This window comes from Cryptomeria japonica, chromosome 10 (assembly GCF_030272615.1).
Source record: "Cryptomeria japonica chromosome 10, Sugi_1.0, whole genome shotgun sequence".
NCBI lineage: Eukaryota > Viridiplantae > Streptophyta > Pinopsida > Cupressales > Cupressaceae > Cryptomeria > Cryptomeria japonica.
Window position 1 is genome coordinate 617,530,730 of NC_081414.1, and position 20,991 is coordinate 617,551,720.

At 36.1% G+C, this 20,991-nt stretch overlaps 1 protein-coding gene across 1 annotated transcript in view; it reads right to left on the bottom strand.

The window, feature by feature from the left end:
* Positions 1-2,141: 2,141 nt before the first annotated feature.
* LOC131029966 (probable apyrase 6) overlaps positions 2,142-20,991 on the bottom strand; it is a 134,664-nt gene continuing 115,814 nt past the window's right edge. Inside the window, exons 6-9 of the mRNA XM_057960650.2 lie at positions 12,594-12,776; positions 11,490-11,602; positions 11,139-11,335; positions 2,142-3,252 (exon numbers count right to left, since the gene is read on the bottom strand). Of these exons, the coding sequence (XP_057816633.1) occupies positions 2,985-3,252; positions 11,139-11,335; positions 11,490-11,602; positions 12,594-12,776 (761 nt within the window). The 3' untranslated portion in view covers positions 2,142-2,984. The remainder of the gene's footprint in view (positions 3,253-11,138; positions 11,336-11,489; positions 11,603-12,593; positions 12,777-20,991) is intronic.

The window sequence follows — 20,991 nt, forward strand, 5'->3', positions numbered from 1 at the left end:
CAATAGGGGGAACTCATATCAAACTCTAGGTTCAACCAAAGAATTCCTACAATCCTAATGATTATTTGTCAACCCATGGTTTTTAAAGTGTGCTTTTAGAAGGGGTTTGTGATGTAGACAAGGGACGTGCTATGATGCATCAAAAGGATTAGATGTATTTCAATCAAGCTCAAGGAAGGGGAGCTTTCACAATAGCCTAAAATTCAATTGCGAGGATGAGCGATTTCAAGGCTTGTTCTTGTGGGCAGTGGTTCCTTCTCTCTTAGTGCCTCTTTGATCTCATATATTCAATTTTAATTATAGAATATGCACTAAAGGACCTATTCTATTGAAAATTTCTAGCAAGTATCTTTATTTAAGAGATGGTCCCCTCATATCGTTTCATTTTTATTAAAGCACTTAAAAGAGAATTGCTACCAATAAATGATACTTTTTTATTGAAGTTTTATAAGCTTAACCACAAGATATTAAATTATGAGTGAGAATGTTTCAAATTCTAAAACCTTTTATGATTAAGTTTTTACAAATTAACCATTACGAATTTTCAAGCTAGAGTGCATATCGGACCATATTCATATATGATGTATCCACTTTTTATAAATACTTACAATGCTGAAATTCACATGCCTCCATTTTGTTTTGGACCATTTTGAGAGAATGTCTCAAACCAAATACATTTCAATAAATAGTACAATCTTGTGCAAAGTTGAACTTAGTGCACTTGACTTCATCTCATCTATTTTGCACACCTTACATTTATTACATACCTCATACCTTAGCACTCGTTCCCCACGTTGATCCTGCCACTTCATTGTCATAGATCAATCCCCCATCATTCACTCCCCACCTTGATCTTGCCACTTCATTGTCACGGATTAATCCCCCATCCATAAATGTGACCCCTAAGATTCAAAAGATCAAATTCAATTTTCAGCCAGCTCTTATTTTATTCTGACGTTAAGCCAAAATGGTACATATTTTGCATGATTATTGTTATTCACTAGAATAACACTTCAATTAGTGCATTAAAAGAAAAAAAAATTACTTCAAAATCATCATCTAGAACATTTGCACACTTGCTTCTTGCTTGTTGATCTTAGCATGACTGTAACGTCAGTCCTATCAAGGGGGTGAATCTAGGAGAACATGACACTTGCAATTAGGTGATCTCCCTTGAGTGCTTCTAAACAATGCCAATCCTTCACATTCAATGCAGAGTGATAATTGAGTGAACTGGGGAACAAAATCATACAAACCAACAAGATCAAATCTGCAAACTACAAAACAGATCCACAGTTCAACTAGGAAGCAATCAAAAGTCTGCACAAAACATCATATAGAAGACACATTAAGAGTATCGATTTTCCTATACTAGATCATCAAAGTCAGTGCCACATCAAATTTGTTCATCTGCGTCATTCTTAGAGCTAAGTATTGTCAACCATCACAATTAATTTCCTAGCTTGGCATTTATTTCTAAATTTATCTGTATTCCTCGAGCTATCTTCTATTAATCTAGCTTATAACTCATGCCAAGTTATATGCATTTTATTGGATAAGCCTACAATAAGCTTAGAGAAAGGCTATTTTCCTTAATTCCATAGGTTAAGAATACATCTTATTTTTTAAGTCTAAAAGATAATCTCAAGGGTTATTTATTGCAAATTCATTGATTGTTTTGGTAGTAATTTGGTAACTTGTGAAAGCAATTAGAAACCATAGCAAGTAGATATTTATAAAACAGCAATCAGTACATCTCATTTTATAAGGTTAGGCACCCTAAGCGATTAGAAATACGGATAGAAAACCATGTTGTTCTTGAAGCTTTTAAATTGCTACATAGATCTTGGGTTATGTTATGGTCAGCTCATGAGATGCTCGGTGCTTCTTCATAAAACTTTTTAACTCGAGTTAATTGATAAGTGGGGAGACAAAATGCAGGTGTGAGCCCATAGCCTGCATCTAAATTGATATTTTTTCTATCATTTGAATTCATAAATTTCAAACATGCATGAGGAAAGGAAAGGTTTAAAACACAAGGGAAAATATTTGTATTAACATAAAACTCGGGACTGATCCAATCTTTTTCCAGGACCACAGAAATTAGAATAAAGCAATATCAGTAACATGATATACATCACTGGAACATGAACATGTTAGTTTCATTTAAATCTCCAGAAAATTCTGGAAGCAAAATATTGATTGGTAAGGGTACATTAAAAAAAACTATTGTCAATAATATGCATTGTCAGTAGACACATCCATGCCATTTTACAGTCTAGGCAGCATCTCCGAAAATATCTTTATATATTTTCCATCCGTATCTTGAGGATCAATCAGTTAAAGATAATTCTGACATGGATTACATCTTTACAAAATTTCTAGTATATACAGGTACATGAAAGGATCTCCATATGCACCCATGAGCATCCAATACATAGTGAATCGCTTTTGCCTCATTCTTACCCTTGCAGGAATCTAGGGAATGAATTCTTAAAGCATCCACCAAACATAGACCTAGAAGATGGAAGTGGCTCTATAATAAAGAATTTCGAGTCCTATCACCTTGATTTTTCTGAACCCCTGTTCATAGCAACGCAATACTAGCTTCCATCCCAATTTATATGTATCAATAGAGAGGCAAACCACATGGTATGTCTTCTCCATCGACATATAATTATAGTCCAGGATATTGAACTTCAACTACAGGGAAAAAGAACACAGAGTTCCCATGCAAGGGTTTTCCCCCTTTACATGATAAATTAAGGTTACAGAGTGCATAAGTTGACAAATAATGAACATATTCTACAATCATGCCTTGGAATCACGAACGGACACATGCAAATCTTGGTTGGGAATCAGAGGATCAACCTTTGCATGCATGCAGAGAATTATTGAAGCATAACACTAAGAACAAGATAGGAAAAATAATAATCGGACCTTTCCTTTTTCTCTGGAACCTAAACAATGGATCACTGTTGAAATTATCTGTAAACACGAGCGGCTGTTGTTATGTACCGTCCCTTTTCCAAATCATATATTGTCTTCACATTAGGTTTTCTCCATCTTGATAAAGACCATGCTGCAAGTCCTAGTAAAACTAGAATTGCAAACAATGAAAAAAATGTAAAAGAATCTTCCCCAAGGATCCACGAAGGTTGAGCTGATGACAAATCTTCTATAGTATGCAAAATGAAAGCTCCCAAAGCCCAGTCAATTGGAACATTTCCCACTTGATTTGTAAACCGCACCCTGAAATAAGATATAAAAAGCTTATTTTAAAATCTGGTGGAAAATATTAATCAGACAGAAAATTTTGGAAATTAATCAGACAGAAAATATTTAGTATCTAATATGAATGTCATGCTGAAATCATTTTAAACTGTACATATTAAACATCTCTATGTATATCCTCATCATAAATGCATCTTAATACATTGGCCTGATTCTCAAAAGATAGTGCATCTCCCAGGTGAAATGTGACTGCCATACTAGCACCAAACACTGAACCTTCATTTCCCTCTGAAATTGCATGCTTTTGCAGTAACTGTTGGCACAGGTGAGAAGCAAGTAGAACGTGGATTTTGTGAGAGAGAGCTGAGGCTAAAATCTCCATAATGTTGTTAATTTCTTGACCAAATCCCAAAGGTTAAACGGCTTTTTGGGACCAGAAGTTATTTATAGATATGAGATAGTATGCTATAGGAGAATGGCTCCCTTTTCTCCTTTTAATCATGCATCTTGCAGATCTAAGGATTTTTACAACCTAGAATCAGGAGTCATCCTCTTGTGGTAAGGATTGTACACAGATTTCTGCAAAGGCCACTAGGAATAACAAAGTTTCTCCAATTTGTCTTTTAGGGGATCATGAGTTAGTTGTATTTCTAAGTTCCTAGCCCTCTTGTTAATGGTGTGACTGTAAAAATTGTTTCTTCTCAGCCCCAAGCCATTAATGATATGTTAAAGACTGCAGATTTGGTTCATCGAGGTAAAGCTTTCCGATACTGAAGATTTCATCTCCCGTCTTAAAATGAACTTAAAAATTGTTTCTTCTTAGCCTCGGGCCATTAATAGATTCTAAGAAACTTAAAATGAACCCTAATGGTATATGGCAAGAAAGTATGAATACAAAGGATTATCAAAACATTTCAAAGCCTAACTCGGATTCTCACCTTTAGCTAATGAGGAAGTCTAGGCATTAAATGAAGAATAATTATGCAGTGTAAGATTAAATCAATTTAGATGTCTCTTTTTGCAACAGCAGCTTGAAGAACCAACTGGTCTTCCTGAGATTGTGATGTTCCCATATTGTCAAATAATAGTAATCTATATTTGAATATGATTATGCATCAATTATTAAATTATGAATTTATTGTTCATTTGAATTAAATATTATTATATTTGAATGCACCTCTTAATAATAAACAGATTATTATATTATATATTTCATTAAATAACATCTTTTAAAATTCTTATTAATATTTCAAGATCATTAATTGACAAATCCCAAAAAAGAAATGATCATCATAGAAACCATAAATAAATATTAAGGAAACAAATGAATAATCATTCAGCATATTCAAATAATGGCAGACCAGATCTGACATATCTGACACATGTCAGATCTGTCTACCCTTTGCATCAATTAAATCATTAAAAGGCAATGATCATATTAACATTTGTTAAATTATATTCTAAGTCATACGTTTACATGCTGCAATTTGATTAGGGGAACATAATAGTTTGTTGAGCACAACAAATAACTAATAGAGATTAGTAAACAGACACGTCTTTTTCCAATGGGTATAACCATCGATTAGAGACACGATTTTTCAGCGATTAGGGAGGGTATAAGAGACTCATTGCCATGCATCTAAGGAGGCATCGAATGGGGAAGGAGAAAGGCAGTTCGGTCAATTAACATTAGAACAGCAGTCACCAATCTTTATTGGTAAGAAAGATTCATGATTTAATATTGATTGAACATCATTGATCAGATCAAAACCAGAACTGTTATTAAGTTACAGGCAGTAACATCCTTATTCCTGGTGGAAATGCATGGGGATGTGCTTAATACGTATGCTTAATATATGCAGCCTCATAATATTCTTATTCAGAATTTAATAGTAATATAGGTATGACAGTCATTCATATTACATAAAAGATTTATATAGATTTATATAGTACAAAATAAGGATAATAGAGTTATATATGATAATGATGTTAGCAAGATTTATAATAGTTTGATATACATATATATATACTTAAAATAATATTGATAAGATTATATGTATATATATTATTATGGATATAATGAATTAGTTACTTGATTATATTTCCTTAGATTATTTATATATGTGCGTATGTCTTATCTCGTAATCAATCAAAGGAATGAACGGAGGAAGTACGTTAGGGAATTGCAGTTTACCGGTTCTCCCAAGCTAGGTAGGCCACCCCAAGGGATGGAATTGTCATAGTGAGACGTTCCTGCCTCTTGTGGGCCAAGAGGTGAGTTGTCATAGTAGGATGCTGCGCGCTCTTGGGCTTAGTTGGGTTGAGCAGTTTACAGGCGCCCTCACAAGGCTTTCCTACCAAACTAAACTATGATTGAATATGGGTAGAAAGACATGTTTATCATTCTATGTAATATATTTGCTACTAATCCACGTATTTATTTGTCTAATCCTAAATTTATTGAACGACTAGATGAAGTCACTCTCATAATTTGAAAAAAAAGATAAACTATATTGTGGAATTACTAATTTAGTGCAAAATTCAGGTAATCTCAAGTTGGGGACATTACAGAGATTCTGTTCTCAAATGGAAAAAACAGCAAACTATTAAAAAAGAGATTTCTGATGGCCATGTAACGAAGCTTTTCCTAAGAAATATTAGGAAACCAGCACTTCACTTGAGATTGCAAGGACAGTTCAAAAGGGGTAAAGAAAGTTTCTAAAGGTTGTCCATAAAATAAAATCCTTATAATTTGAAAAGGAATAGATGCAAAACCATTGCCCTGGGAGGTTATCTCCCCATGATATGCCAGTGGCCAGCTAGCATTTGAAAGATAGTGCCCAATTTACCCAGCCTCCCTGATCTATATGGTGTGCCCTGTACTTCTATGGTGTGCAGTCTGGATACACACAAAGATCAAAGTGAAGCTTTCTATCAATAATGAAGCCCTTATTTGTGCCTGGTTGGTATGCATGCTAGCTCTGATCCAAGCACTTACTAAAGGAGGAAGCCCCCACATTTAGATCCAGTCATGAGATCAAGTTTTTTTGTACTATTTTGCATAGTTTTTTGTTTCCTTTCTAGTTTCAGCCTTCAGGTAAAAAGAAGCTTTCCTTTCCATGGCCTATAAAACAATGCATCGTAATGTTTTATGGAAGTGATATTAATCTTCATGCAACCACGTGTAAGGAGATTCAAAATGCTTATGATAAACAATCTAGAACACTTGTCCTTGAATCCTTATATAAAAATACTAACGATAAACCATCTAGAACACGCTATGAAAAGAAAACAAAAAAATACAAAATATAAAAGAAATAACAAGAAAACCATCTTCAAAATATGGGGGATTCAATATGATAGCACTATCCTTTAGGGACCAGATTCTACTGCCTATAGTCCATATGGACCAGAACAGAACAACAATTAACTAGAACATGGGCATGTACTTTAGTTAATACCATGGTAGTTAGAATTGTGGGACAAAGGCATCACATGCTCCAAAATCTTTGCCAATGGGGAAAGCAGCTAGAAGGTGAAAAGCCCAAGGCAGTGGATTACATTTACTGTTGCCCCTCCCCCTACTGACAAATGCTTAAAGGTACTTGTGTGCTAAGTGGGCTCCCTTGCCTTGTAATTATTTCCAACATAGATGAGAAAAAATGTCATTAAAGTAAATGATTATTCATGGTGATCATCTCAAGATAACTTTAAAACATCAGATCATAGACAGAAATAACATACTGTGAGACTTGTATTTGACATATTTGACTACAACTGACAGAAAAAAGACAACATATCAAATCAAGCCCAAATGTTTTTTGTTTTTATTGACCTGCTATCAATAAAATGCGTTGATCCTAAAGACCTTCAAGAAACCCTGCCAAATGATAATAAAATCCAAGCACTAGAAATTATCAGCCATGAAATAAAAACATGTGAAACCAACCTCACTTAGCTTATTATAGAACAGTGCATAAAGCTTCATAGTGTTATTACTGGTATCAATTAGTGATACAAATTCTGTAGTTATTCATATCCAAAAGAATTCAAGGTGTTAACTACATCACCGTGTGCCACTGGATCAAGAGGACTGAAAATTGAAATATAATGCTACCATCAAGTTCTTCTGCAATGAGACAAGCACTAGCTTTCCCACCAACTGCTGCATAGATATAAATCTTCAACCAACCACCATCTCTTTCAAGCATAATTGATAATGATGTAATGAAAATTCCTTTTAAGTTTAGGGTTAGGTTTCCTTCCACTGCTTTTACTAATTGATCTTCATTTTTATTACATTTTATTGTTTTCAAGTGCAAAAAGGAGGTTTCATTTTGTAGCTTCTAGCCATCTTGTGATATCTGTGGAATTGGAGATCAACATTAGATTTTGAAAACAATCTTTTGAAAGACTTGTAGCGTGTAGTCTATTCTGATAATTTTTACAGTTATTGCTTAAAAATATAGTGTATTTATGTCGCCAATATTGCAGAGTATTTTATTTTGTCTCAATTTACAAATGATATGCAAGCTTAATCTTGCTGCTCAGAACAACAATGATATCTGCAGATCTTTATTCATAGAATACCTTAGAAATTGAATTTTTTTGATGTCTGATAATGTAAAAGTCTTATTTATACTTCACTGGTGATTTTATTAGGGTTTCCTTTGTTACTGCCAAATCGAGTGACGTCAAAAGAAAGTTTGACAGATGAATGACAATGTTAAATACTGAATTAATAGAAAGGTGGCTCTAATAACTTAAATAAATTTCATGGGGTAAAGCATAATCTTATCAATTTATTTTTGGGTAAGGTTTGAAATGGTGGACTTGAAATTCACTGAAAGCTTTGGATAGCTTGGGATTAACAGTGAAACTTTACTTACCATGAATCTATGGAGTGCATTATGATAAAATATTTTGCTCCATGTGCAGTGAAACTTTATCTTCAAATTATTATCCCACTAAGCCTTATGAGTGTGGCTTTTAACTTTACTTTTCGCTTATATTCAATTATTTATGGCTTGCCACATTTCATGTATTTAACCCTTGGAGAAGGAAAATATCCAATTTGTAAGCTTCTATTCTGTAAGTAAAGACCTACAAATATCAATTTCATGCTACATAACAATAATGTTAGCACAAAGTTTTCTTTATTGTTGGTAAATAGAAAAAAAACGTCCATGATGCAACATCAGCAGCATATATATAATATACTTTCAACAATCTATATAAACAAAAAATAAGACTAATTAGTAACACGTCTTTCAGAGGACTGATTCTAATATCAGATCTCTTCTCCCTGCACACATATAGCATATTTATAATTAACAAATAGAAGATAAATGAATCCAGTCCTCTTTATATATTTCAGTCTTCTTTTAACAAAATTAATCCAACTGTGAGAAGCAAAATAGTAAACTCATTGCTTTCTCTTGCAATCTTGACACAAGTATCAATTGTGGTTGCATCAGATATTTAATTCAATCATTTTATTTATACATTTGAGACAAGGGGCTTGCCACAATTGCATTGGGAGTACCTGTTTTTCATTACTTGCATGTTCCAAGTAAGATGAAGTGTTCTTAATTTAAAGTTTGACCACTCACTTGGACGATAGTGTTACTGAAAGAGGTGTTTCTTGTTATTGTAAATGTCTATAAGTGTACTGCACCAGGATATATTTTTTTGGTAATTGATAGACACCTATTCCTAGTGACTGTGGTGAACCAAAAACGTGTTGGGCCTAGATGACTTCTAACTTAGTAACTATTGATTGGATAGCTAGAAATATTTACAATTTGCTAGTTAAATAGTGCTGACAAATATGGACTTCTATTCACCAGGAATTATATTTAGAAACTATGTTAATCTATAATCCTCGTTGAAAAATAAGTCCTACGCAAACTAACTAGGTTGGTGCACTAATCAAAAGGACAATTTGCCCCCACGAAGATTTCAACACTACAGGAATCCCACTGAAAATTATACTATTTACTCTTCTTGATCATCAATATATATTTATCAAAGAAAGTTTACAATTGTAATTTTATACCCTAGGTTTGTTAATCAGATTTATATCCTTTGATTATGCCCTAGATTGTAATCAGATTTGTAGCATTTTAATAAGTCATCATTCAGTAAAAAAATCAGAAATGAAGTAAGAAAACAGGAGAGAAACACACATACCCTGGGAAAACCTCCAAGGAGGAAAAACCCAGCATTAAAGACCCACAGGTCAGATTATATATTCTCCTCTAAGATCACAAGTACAATACTTAGCTTCTTTGTCAGATCTGATCCTTTTGTATGGCAGATCTGCACTTCTAAGTTCTTCATGTCTGTACCAAAACAGCCTATGTCCTCTTGGACAATTTCGCACAAGTCTGAACAATTTTGCACTCCTCCTTGAGAATTCGCACCTTATCAGACAGAGCTGATTCGCTTTACTTGGAATTGAATATGTTTGACTTGCAAAGTGTCTTTCATTTATATGCACCTTTAACTCTTATTTGCAAGTCGGCCTCCCTTAAATTTTGGTGCCAATATATATTATTGTGGCGTGTGTATTTAGGATAGCGTGAAGAATAGGGCTGGGCATAGACTTGGGGTCACATTACCCTTTAGGATAGGGCCCAGACCTAAAAGGGTTAGGATGTTGCCTTAAGGCAATCCGAACCCATATATAGCCCTAGTTACAAACAACAACAATAAGGAAGATTTCTTGTCAAATCTCTTCTGCATAAGTTGAATGGTTCCCATCTCAATTATGAGACTTCTCTCTTCTATTTGGAACCTTGCCAAGAAATTCAATTAATTTTGGACAGAAACTTCTGTCTGCAATATCAATTGATAAAGGCTAGTCAGACGAGAAACAAAGACATTGTTGGAACAATCTACGAACCAAGTCATCTAAAGTGTACCAATATAACCTATATATACTCCACTACAGTATGCAAGTATATTTACAACTTAGAGAACATCAGATACATAAAACTAAAAGGGGACCAAACCAGATCAGGAATAACACCATTTGTAGATGGTGATAAAGTATGTAAATAATTTAATATGCTTAGAGTCTTAAAACCAAATGGGGCCCATTGATTCTATTTGAATTGATTGTGAGATCCACTGTTGTAAGCATTTCTGTAACTTACTAATTCATTTTCAGGATTTGACCTTTGCCTTCAGCTTATGAGTCTATCATGCCATTAAACTTGTGCTTCACTTTATCCAGCCAAAGATGTAGACTTGATAGGATATGTCTCTTGGTTTTCTCTCCAGATCATCTGTATCTTTAAAACGTTCCCACTGAACAATTCTGAAAGGTCAGATCAATTGATGACTCAGAGGTTACAATTTTAGACGAAATGAAGTTCGCTTTCTTTTCATTTTCTTGTTTGAACATTTGTTCCGATTTATCCTTCTTAAAGTTCCAAGTGAAACATGGTTGAAATATGAGGGATTCTGTTCTTTTTTAAGTTAATGAAAAATCCAAAGGGCCTGATGAGATACCCAATCCCCACTGAATTCTATACGGTAAAAGAAAACATTATTTAAATGGTCTCCATAATTTTTGTTTAGGAGCCTCATCTGTTAGCTCTTTGGGGTAGCACTTCATTTTTTGTGTTTTCAATTTTGAGCTGGTGAGCCATTACCGAAGGCAGGTGAAAGGCAATCATGAGAAATTTGAGATCTACAACTTTGATTAATGTTCTAAATGAATCTCTGATGTTAGCATGGAAAATTAGACTCATACTACCAAATTTTGATTTCTGATACTCTTATTAGTTTTCTAGATGATTCATTTAAAAACTTCATGGCTGGTTGAGAGGACATGACACGGGCTAAGCATCAGAAAAAAAGTAAGAATAAGGAATCCAAAAAATTTAAATCCTTACCTTTCATCATTCATAAAAATCCCAAGACTGTCATTCAGTAATGCTACAATGTACGCTGATGAAAAACAGTACTTCAGCAAATCTTCTTTGTCAACATCATGGTGTTTCTGTTGCAAAACTGCCCAATCTTCACCACAATACTGTTCCCCTGCTTTCTCTATGTCAGAAAGTGAAGCCCTTGGGACAAGCCCAAAAAACTGTTGTTGTGAGGGCATAGAGAACAACATTAAAAACCGTGAGCTACAGAGGACAAGTGAGAATCCAAAAGTTGTGTCTCGTTAAAAGAAAACATTCCACATACCATCTAAAATATAGTGGTAAAATAAAAACAAATGGATAGGTTGCATAAACCTGAGATGTATAGACAAAATTTTCAGTTGCAAAAAAATTTCCATGCAACTCCGGTATTCGCTTTTTACCAGTTTTACAATGCTTCCATAAATATTTACACTCCTCTGTATCATCTGTATAAAATTCACAAATCATGAACTGCTCAGAATTCAAGCTTATTACAGAAAGGCAAACTACATTAACACATCCTCATAGACATAAAGTGATTGTTATATAGGCTCCGTCAATATTACTAAAACAAAGTAAGGCCAAATCACTAAGTAGCTATTTCGAAAATAGAACAATCACAAGGTTCAGTTAATCAATGAATATTGTCTAGAAAACATAAAATACTGAGTCACCTGATTTGTCGCAGGAATTAATTAGCAGTTCTAAACATTAAAACCCAAGATATGAACAATAAAAGCATTAAGCAAAGGTTTTGAAAACTGACTAGACAGAACTTTTAACCATTCACCTATCAAAAACAATGGCTTTGACCATAGTTGGAGCCTTTGACAAAGCTAAATATTACATTAGACAGAAATTAGAAATTATAGGATTGATGATGATAATTTCATTGATGAATCCTTTTCAAGCAATGATTTAGGTGATTCAAAAACTGATTTTTGATGCATGGTCTTATGCCTCAGCTCCATTCAGATTAGCTGTAGGTCCAAAGTATCATGTAGTGAAAATTTCAAAATAATAAGAATGAGAGGCATCGCTACATAACTCAAAATAAGTGGTTCCCTCAAGCAATTTTATAAACATGCCACTGTATTTTTGGAATGAATGCAATAAGCCATTTGTATAAAATAAGGGTTATACGTCAACAGAAAGTAAATGAAGGTTTTAATAAATGCCCAAGAAATATATCACATATCTAGTCATACACCATGTTAAATATACAATCACAATCACTCGTATCACTGATTGGGATATGCTGTAAGAGAGATACTATAGAAGAAAGATTGTTTACTGAATTGACCCCAAACAAGGAGTGATTAATGCCAATAGCTTCTTTGCACTCAAAGACACATCTTAATTGCACTCCAAGCATAACTAAAATTTCGATCTCCATAAAAGCCCAAAGAAAATGAAATAACATGCAAATCAGAATACCTTGCCCTTGGCTAAGTAATCCCAAGGCCGCATTTCTACATTCTGAGAAGTTTCCTCTTGAATGGACTGCTGAAAGTTTCCCATTGTCGGTTATCACTGAACCAGCAGGAAGCTGCAACAGTTCTTCTGAACCCATGGCATAACCTGTTGGAGTACAAGGATCTACCACAACTCCTTTCTCAACTGAACAAAAAGCACCCAAACAACAAGATTTCATTAAACATATAAAATAGATATGCATCTTTACCAAGAACAATATCATACAATCCAAACACCCTCCATCAGAAACAGATAAAAAATTCCATTCCTCTAATAAAGATGTACCTTGCAATTAGTCTGGAAGATGTGTATCCAAAATTCAACCTTTAATTAACATCTTAACAAGGTTAATCTATATTGGTATATCCTCTGAATTATCAAGAAAAAACATAAAAACTTTACGAGTTTGAATAATCAACCCTTTTTAATGTGAAAGGGGTTGGCCTAACAATGTATTAATAATTCTATAAGAAGCTTAATGCTGAAAGCCTGAAACAAAATGTTCCTCTACAGACTCGTCGTTCCTTGCAGAAGCTACTTAAATTTATACTTATTTTTCTAATTTGTGAAATGCTTTAACGACACCCCTTCACATGTAATTTATTCATCTTTTCCCCTCCTTAGAAAGATGTCCTCGGAAAGATGAAGGTGGATATGTTTAGCTGTCCTCTAAGTTGGCATCTTGTGCAAGTTATATACCCTAAGGCATCTATGAATGGTTAAAATCTTCCCACCAAGACAAATGCCTTTCCCATAAGTGGGTAATCCCTTTTATCTATGAAGAACTCTTATTTGAAAATTTTCAAAAAGACTGAATAAATTTTTTGATAAGATTTGAACAAATTTGGAACCTAGACCTAGTAGCTTTATAATTGGGAAACAAAAACGAACTAGCCAGTCCTCCAGAAAAGATTTAATAGAAGTGAAGAACAAAAGATTGAAATAGATTAGCGAGCACTAATTGCAAAGCAGATTTTAACCAGATTTGTGTGAGAGCTATGAAGAGAATTCACACAATAAAATTTGCAGTAAGGATGTACAAAAAATTGACAAAAGCTTTTGCAAAATCTGAGACAGTAATAGCTTTATTACTACAAAGGTCATATGAATAGCCTCCAAAGAACATCATATTTCTATAGCATGAGAAGCTTTATCCAAAACCTAAGATACCGGTTCTTGGCATTTTAGGCTGGGTCCGGGTCCTAGTTCTTGCCCGGTCCTGGTCCTCCCCGAGTTTTCCCTGGGTTCCACCCGGCTCCTACCCACGTAGATGGGTTCTCTGTGGGTCCACACATCCACCTGGGCAGGACCCGGGTGGAACCCAGGGAGAACCCAGGTGGACACAGAAGAACCCAGGCCCATGGGTTCCCAAAAAACGGGCCCATGGGTCATAAAAACACAAAAACCAATAAAAAAACACTTTTTTTAATATTTTTTTAACATGTAAAACCATTTCTCTCTAATCTTTTCCAATATGCTTCATCGGTCTGCTCTGAATTCTGTTCTTATCCTCTACATAAGGCTGCTCATATATTCTCTTGTTCTATCGCACCAAGTTGTTCTAGACTACTGCAGATCTGCTTTTATTTATGTCCTTATTCTGTTCATCCTTTTGTCCTAATTCTATTCTTATTCATCTCTGTCGTGCTCTATTTTAGGATCCTTTTTTCGTGGTTGAATGATGTTGTATTAAATTATTCTTTGTAATATCTGATATGTTTATAACTACTGTAATATATCATTGCAGAAGTCACATTGTATATTTCATTTTTGTATGGGTTGTATCATTGTAATAATCAATAATGGTATTGATAGCTTATAAATTACATAGTTATATTTTATAATTTTGATGTTCAAACATATATATATATATATATATATATATATAAAATAACATATATATATGTGTGTGTGTGTGTGTGTGTGTGTGTGTGTGTGTGTGTGTGGACAAAACCGTACCCAAGATTTATTTTTTTTGCCGAATCCGTACCTGAATCCGAACCCAAACCGGTGACTTAGTCCAAAACTATTCAAGAATTACAAGCTTGATGGGGCAAAATGCAGTACTCAGACTTTAATGTGCATTAAATAAATGGCTTTAAAAATGGTCTTTTAAAATTCTACCTATAAAATAAAGTATGGTGAAGATTACTTAGGGAAAACAAAACAGGACTACATGTCAAGAATCCAAGACAGCAAGTGAAGAATCCAAAGGCATAGGCTTATCAATCTCTAAAGTTCATAAAAAATTCTCATTCAAGAGGTTCTCCAAAAAAGGTCTCCTTTGTTTCTTTTATGTTCCTTTCATAAGCTTTGTAGGCAGCTAACTTTGGAGGCTGCACGATGTTGGTTTTCTGCATATCTCAAAATAAAAGTATTTTCACGTGTGTGACCTTTTATTATTAAAACAATGCAAGTTGCTTTACAAATATCTTTGATTAGCTTTTATAGAACTTAAACTCCTACCAAATAAGTTTTTAAATTCATAATATTCCAATTTGTTCAATCCGATTTTCAATCAATGGCGGAAAAGATTTCTCAAGATGGAAAAGGAAGTGACGATGAATACAGGTCATGGACTAATCTATTGATCAGACAGTTAGCTGGGTGACATTTGATGATGTCAGAACTTGTTCATCACTGACCCTTAATCTTACAAGATCCAATGATTGGACAAGCTTTGCAAGGTGAAGAAGAAAGACGTTTGTTAATAAATTATTTACTTGTGATCATAGTTATCAAATCCAGTTCAATCCAGAATTTATTGGACTCACTAGAATTGGTTTACATCAGGTTCAATCCAACTTTTTTGGACAGGCCAGATTATCCAATCAGTATTTTCCAATTATTTGAAATTTTACCTATACCTTTTTTTAAATTCCAGAATTTTTTTGATATCCTAAAGGAATCAAAGTTTTCAATCTTGGTACTGGTGGTTGTCATGGAGGTAAACAAGCTTTTATCCAATTGGTTAGAGCAGGTAACTTACGACATTTTAGGATGTAAGAACTCTTGGGTCACTGTTGTGACCATTTCACACATCGCCCCATTAAAGTGGGGACCCCCTCTTTTTTGCTTTTATTTTGCCTGTTCTTCTCTCTGCTTTAGGGTTTTGAATTAAATGAGTGAGTCGTCTGGATTAGGTTTAAGCCTTAGGGTTTCCTTTGATATTTTCAAGCCGAAGTCCAGTCCAATTTTTGACAAATTATTAAGCATCCTCGCATTGATTGCAATTTTGAAATATGATGAGCCTGCCAGGAAGTCAAGTTTGTCTCAGGATGGGTCCAGTCAGGTTTTGAGGGCAATTTCAAGTTAGGTTTAAAGGTGTTAGCATTTCAATGATTAAATTATGCAATTTTGTCCAGGTGAATTTTGACCAAATTTTGGAAAGTTTACTAACTTGCCCCTGGCCTTGGAAATGGCCTAATTTTGCCTTGTCAAGTGATTGAAGACCAAAAATATGGATATTTTAGCCTATAGAGGTGAAATCGCCCCTGTCCCTCACCCAGGGACCAGGGCGAAATTGATATTTAATGCAAATTGGTTATTGACTGGCTTAATTTGTTTTGTGCAGGATCGCCAAGGGATATGATCGAACACGAATTGAAGATTTTGAAGATTTCGAAGACTCAAAAACGATGAATTTTGAAGATTCAAAACAAGATCGCTCTTGTCCCTCACCTAGGGACCTGAGCGATTTTCCTCAAACACATCTCCTTGGACATTTTTGGGATTTTGACTCTTGGTCATAGCTTGCAAAATGATGATACCTTTCCCAGCAAAAGAGAATTGAGATAAAAATTGTAAAGATTTGACCCTAAGGACCAAAATCGCTCCTATCCCTCACTGAAGGACCGGAGCTTGTTTTTCAGAATTGCACTACCCTTGCAGGACTAAGACAAATTTTTGATTGGAAGAGGTCAAGGAGGGCACGTTTTGTCCATGGAATATAATTTGAGCGACCAACTAACAAGGAAATATGCTAAAATGACAAGGATCGCTCCTGTCCCTCACTGAAGGACCGGAGCTTGAAATCCAAACTTACGTTGTCCACACAAGAGTTAAGTGATTTTGCGATTTAAGGAGGTCGGGAGAAGAAGGCTTTGTTCATTGAATATAACTTGAGCCGTCTACGAAGTTGAAAATCAACCCAAATTGGCTAAGGCGCTCCTATCCTTGACCAAGGGACCAAAGCGAATATCAAAGGTAGCTCCTGTCCCTCTCCCAGGGACCAGAGCGATTTTCCCTCAAGACATGTTTTTGGCCAAAGTAAAGCAAATTTCAAGCTTGATATGAAGGAAAGAGGGTATAGTCACTCCGTTGAAGATAATTTTGAAGGTTGCAAAACACAAAGTGAGCCCATAATGGCCAAGGTGCTCCTGTCCCTCTCCTAGGGACCAGAGCGATTTCCTCATAAGGCAAATTTCCCGCAAAGTTAGAACGAATTTTATGTTGGAGATGAGTGAAAGAAGGCACAATCAACCCGTTGGAGACAATTTTGAAAGCTGGCGAAACACAAGTGAGCTTGTAAATGCAAGATCGCTCCTGTCCCTCTCCAAGGGACCAGGGCGAAATATAGATTGTCAAGACTCCCTCTCCAAGTTTGGTCGGATCCAAGCCAAGGCGCATGATAGAGATGATATTAGGAACGCTTCGAAGAGGAACAAAGTTGCAAAGACCACGAGAACTTGATGGAAATGGCCAAAGCGCTCCTGTCCCTCACCAAGGGACCAGAGCGAAATATTCAAGAGTGCCTAATTCTAAGATGCCGCTTTCGTTTCAAGCATTCAAGATGGAGTAAGCAATGACATTTTACGCCTTGAAGACAATTTGATATCAATATGATTGAGGATTTGCGCCATGGACTAAAATTCGCTCCTGTCCTTCACTAGAGGACCAGGGCGATTTCTATTAAACTAGTCATTTCCTTCCAAAACCATATCAAGGCGAAGTCATGCAAGGTTCGAAATGTCTTTAGGAAGACGATGGATAAGGAGTTAACGTCAAAAGTCGACAATTTTAAGCTCAAGTATAAAATTCGTTCCTGTCCTTCACTGGAGGACCAGGGCGATAATCTTTGGAGGAGCTCATTTTGTCTTGGAAGGCAAGTTAAACATGCATAGAACAAACAAGGATGATCCTTGTCTACCTCGCAAATTGAATTGGCAATTAAAAAGGCAACAATCAAGGATAAAAGGACAAAATCGCTCCTGTCCCTCACCAAGGGACCAGGGCGAAAAACACACTGGCCAACCTTCCTCTCCAAATTCGGACGAATCCAAGTCAAGACGCAAGGCCAAAGTGATGTTTAAAAGGTTTCACGAAGGAATGAAGTGACAAAGGCCATCAAGTTGATAAAAATGGCTGGGGCGCTCCTGTCCCTCTCCAAGGGACCAGGGCGAAAATGCTTTAAAATGCACTCATGTCAAAGATTGAATGGATCAAGCTCGAAATATTCAAGTAAAATGCCATTTTGGGCGTCCAGGATGAAGTGTTGAACGTGAAGAGCAAGAATTACAAGGCTAAGAAGCATGAGGCGCTCCTGTCCCTCACCAAGGGACCAAAGCGATATTACTAATGTCCCAAATATCTCCCATGCTAGGCGCCAATATCCTTCAAATTGCATTAAATTGCCAAATTCACTAAAAAACTTGAAATACTTTGAAATTAAATTGGCATTTAATGAGGGCGCCTAACATTTATTAATTGATTTTAGCCTTTTAAAAAATCGAAATTCAATTGCAAAGGCATTTAATTAATTAATTAAATTATTAAATGAAAGGAATGCGCTTGGGGTTTTATTTTAAATATTTTATAAAGGTCGGCCTCCTTTCTATTTAATTTTGTTTGTTATTCGCTTCATTTACACCAAGTCGGCCTATTGGAGATTGCCAAGGTAAGCGCCTATATAGTGGGGGGGTGTTGAGCGATTTTAATCCATCATTCATTCATTTGTTCAAGTGCGATTTGGAGAAGCCATAGAAGGAGCGAAATCTCATCCAAGGAGAGGTGCGAATCTTGATCCAAGGAGAGGTGCGAAATCTCAATCCAAGAGGGAGTGCGAACTTTGTTGGAGGTAGAGCGAATTGTTCCTCAAGGCATTGAAGGCTAAGGGTGGTGAAATTGCTAGAGGAAGCTCACATTGAAGACTTCGATCCACATTTTGCCTAGCAAATTCCTTAAATTTTGCATCTTTTTTTAGAGCTAGTTCTCCAAGAAGGGTATGGTGAAGATCTTCCTAGCCTTTTTTTGAAATTTTGAAATTTTGAATTTCCAATTGCATAATCGTCATATTTAGGAAATGATAATTCAAAGATTTATCATGAAGTTTCCTAAATTTAAAGCTTAAACTTGATCTATATTTTTTTTACGCTCCAAGGTATATTGCTCATTATGAAATGTTGTGTAGGTATCACGATGGCGACCCCAAAGGCAGGAGCATCCACCAGTCGTCCAGCCCTCATGAAGGAAGATCAAAGGAACGAAGAGTTGGAGACCAAGATCGTGTCGAAGTGGAGCAACATTGGAGATACCAACTTGGGAAACTTCAGTGTGAAGAAGTTTCGAGAGGTCCCTTACATTGGGAAGCCATCACCTGTCGCAAGGAGAATAATTGAGAGTGGCATTATCAAGGCGGTCGGCTTCCCTCCAACAGTCCAGTGCCATGAGCTAATGATCGAGTGTGCCCGCCATTATGACCCACAGTCAAGATCGATCGTGTCCAAGGAAGGAAATACTTTGGCTTATCTTTCAGATGAGGCTATCAGTGAAGCTCTCCACCTGCCAGAACATAAAGACATGATTTACAAAAGCTTGGAAGGAGCTAGATCCATGTACGAAGATGATCCAGACACTTGCTTGAGCATCATCAACAAGAATTGGCTACTCAAAAGTCGTCCTCGCCTGAGCAAGATTCCCAACACACCACATAGGATCGACTTCCAGGAAGAGTACAGAGATTTGATAACCTTACTCAATCGAGTTACAGGGGCTCCTCAAGCCTTCTATTTTGAGAAGTGGATGTTCTTCTTCATCCAAGTGATAGTTCAAGGAAAAGGAACAATTCATTGGGCTAGAATCATTAGCCATTGCTTGGACGTACAGTTGAGAAGACTGAAGGCTACTAAATCCTTCCACATGAGCTCGTACATCATATATGCCTTGATCAGGAGTTTTGAATATGCAGGACTACCTCACAGAGGATCGATTGGAAGAGGACCTGGAGAAGTCAGAGTTTGTGAATCTTATGTTCATTTGCATCATCCACCTGGGAGTAATTACAAGTTAGTCAATGATACCTTCACAATGAACATCACCAAGACACTGCAAGGCGGGATTCATAATCGGCTATCTCAGGAGGCACAAGAACTTGTAAAGAGGTATGGTGCTTGGTTTATCCAATTCCAGAAGTTTACATATATCAGAGTTCATGGGTGTCCTTTACCTCCATATATGTTGCCAAGATATCCGACAGACAGGATAGTACTACTTGAGGTAACTAGGCAACCGGCAGCTTATGCGAAGGCATTCAGACATAGACATGGAAATGGGATTCCTGTACCTATCATACTAGGAAATTCAGTTGAGGTATGTCCTAATGTTCCAGCTTTAGATGATGCAGAAAGGGAGTTGGCCTTGTATTCATTTTCATTCTTTTCATTGAGAGAGAATTTTGATCCTTGTGGACATTTAGAGGAGACAGTTGGTAGAAAATACAAGCATGAATGTCAGGTAGAAGACTTTTGGATGAATCTCTCAGATGATTTGGAAGTGAAGAGAAAGATGCATTCCAGATTGCCTTTGGATTACATCAGGAAATGCAAAGTTTACAGAGTGGCCGATCAAACTCAGGACAGTGGCAGGCACCTCCAATCCTCTTATGATAGAGAGGACAAGGCAGTAAAGATAGATTGGAATGAACCTGAGGTTGTGGACTTGAAGACTCTGATGGCTCCAGTTTTGTCCTGTACTCGCAGATGGGTTGATGTGCAACATCAAAAGTTGAGAGAGCAAAACATATCAATGACTTTTACTTTGGAGGAAAGGTCGACAGAAGGAGCAAGCGTAAGTGAGGGCCATCCTCATCCTAGAAGCACAAGCGAAGGCAATCCTCACCCCAGAAGCGTAAGTGAGGGCAATCCCCATCATAGAGGTGCGAAGAGGAAGGAAAGACCTGAGAAAAGAGAATCTTCCAAGAAGAAGCAAGAGGCCAATCGAGATCGCTCATCCGGCACATCTTCTCGACAGGAGAAGAGGACACTTGAAGTTGAGGAATCTATGGAGTCAATGGTTCAGAATGATAAACCTGAAGAAGGACAGGCATCTCAACGATCATCAAGTCAATCTCCCCAGGTCAATG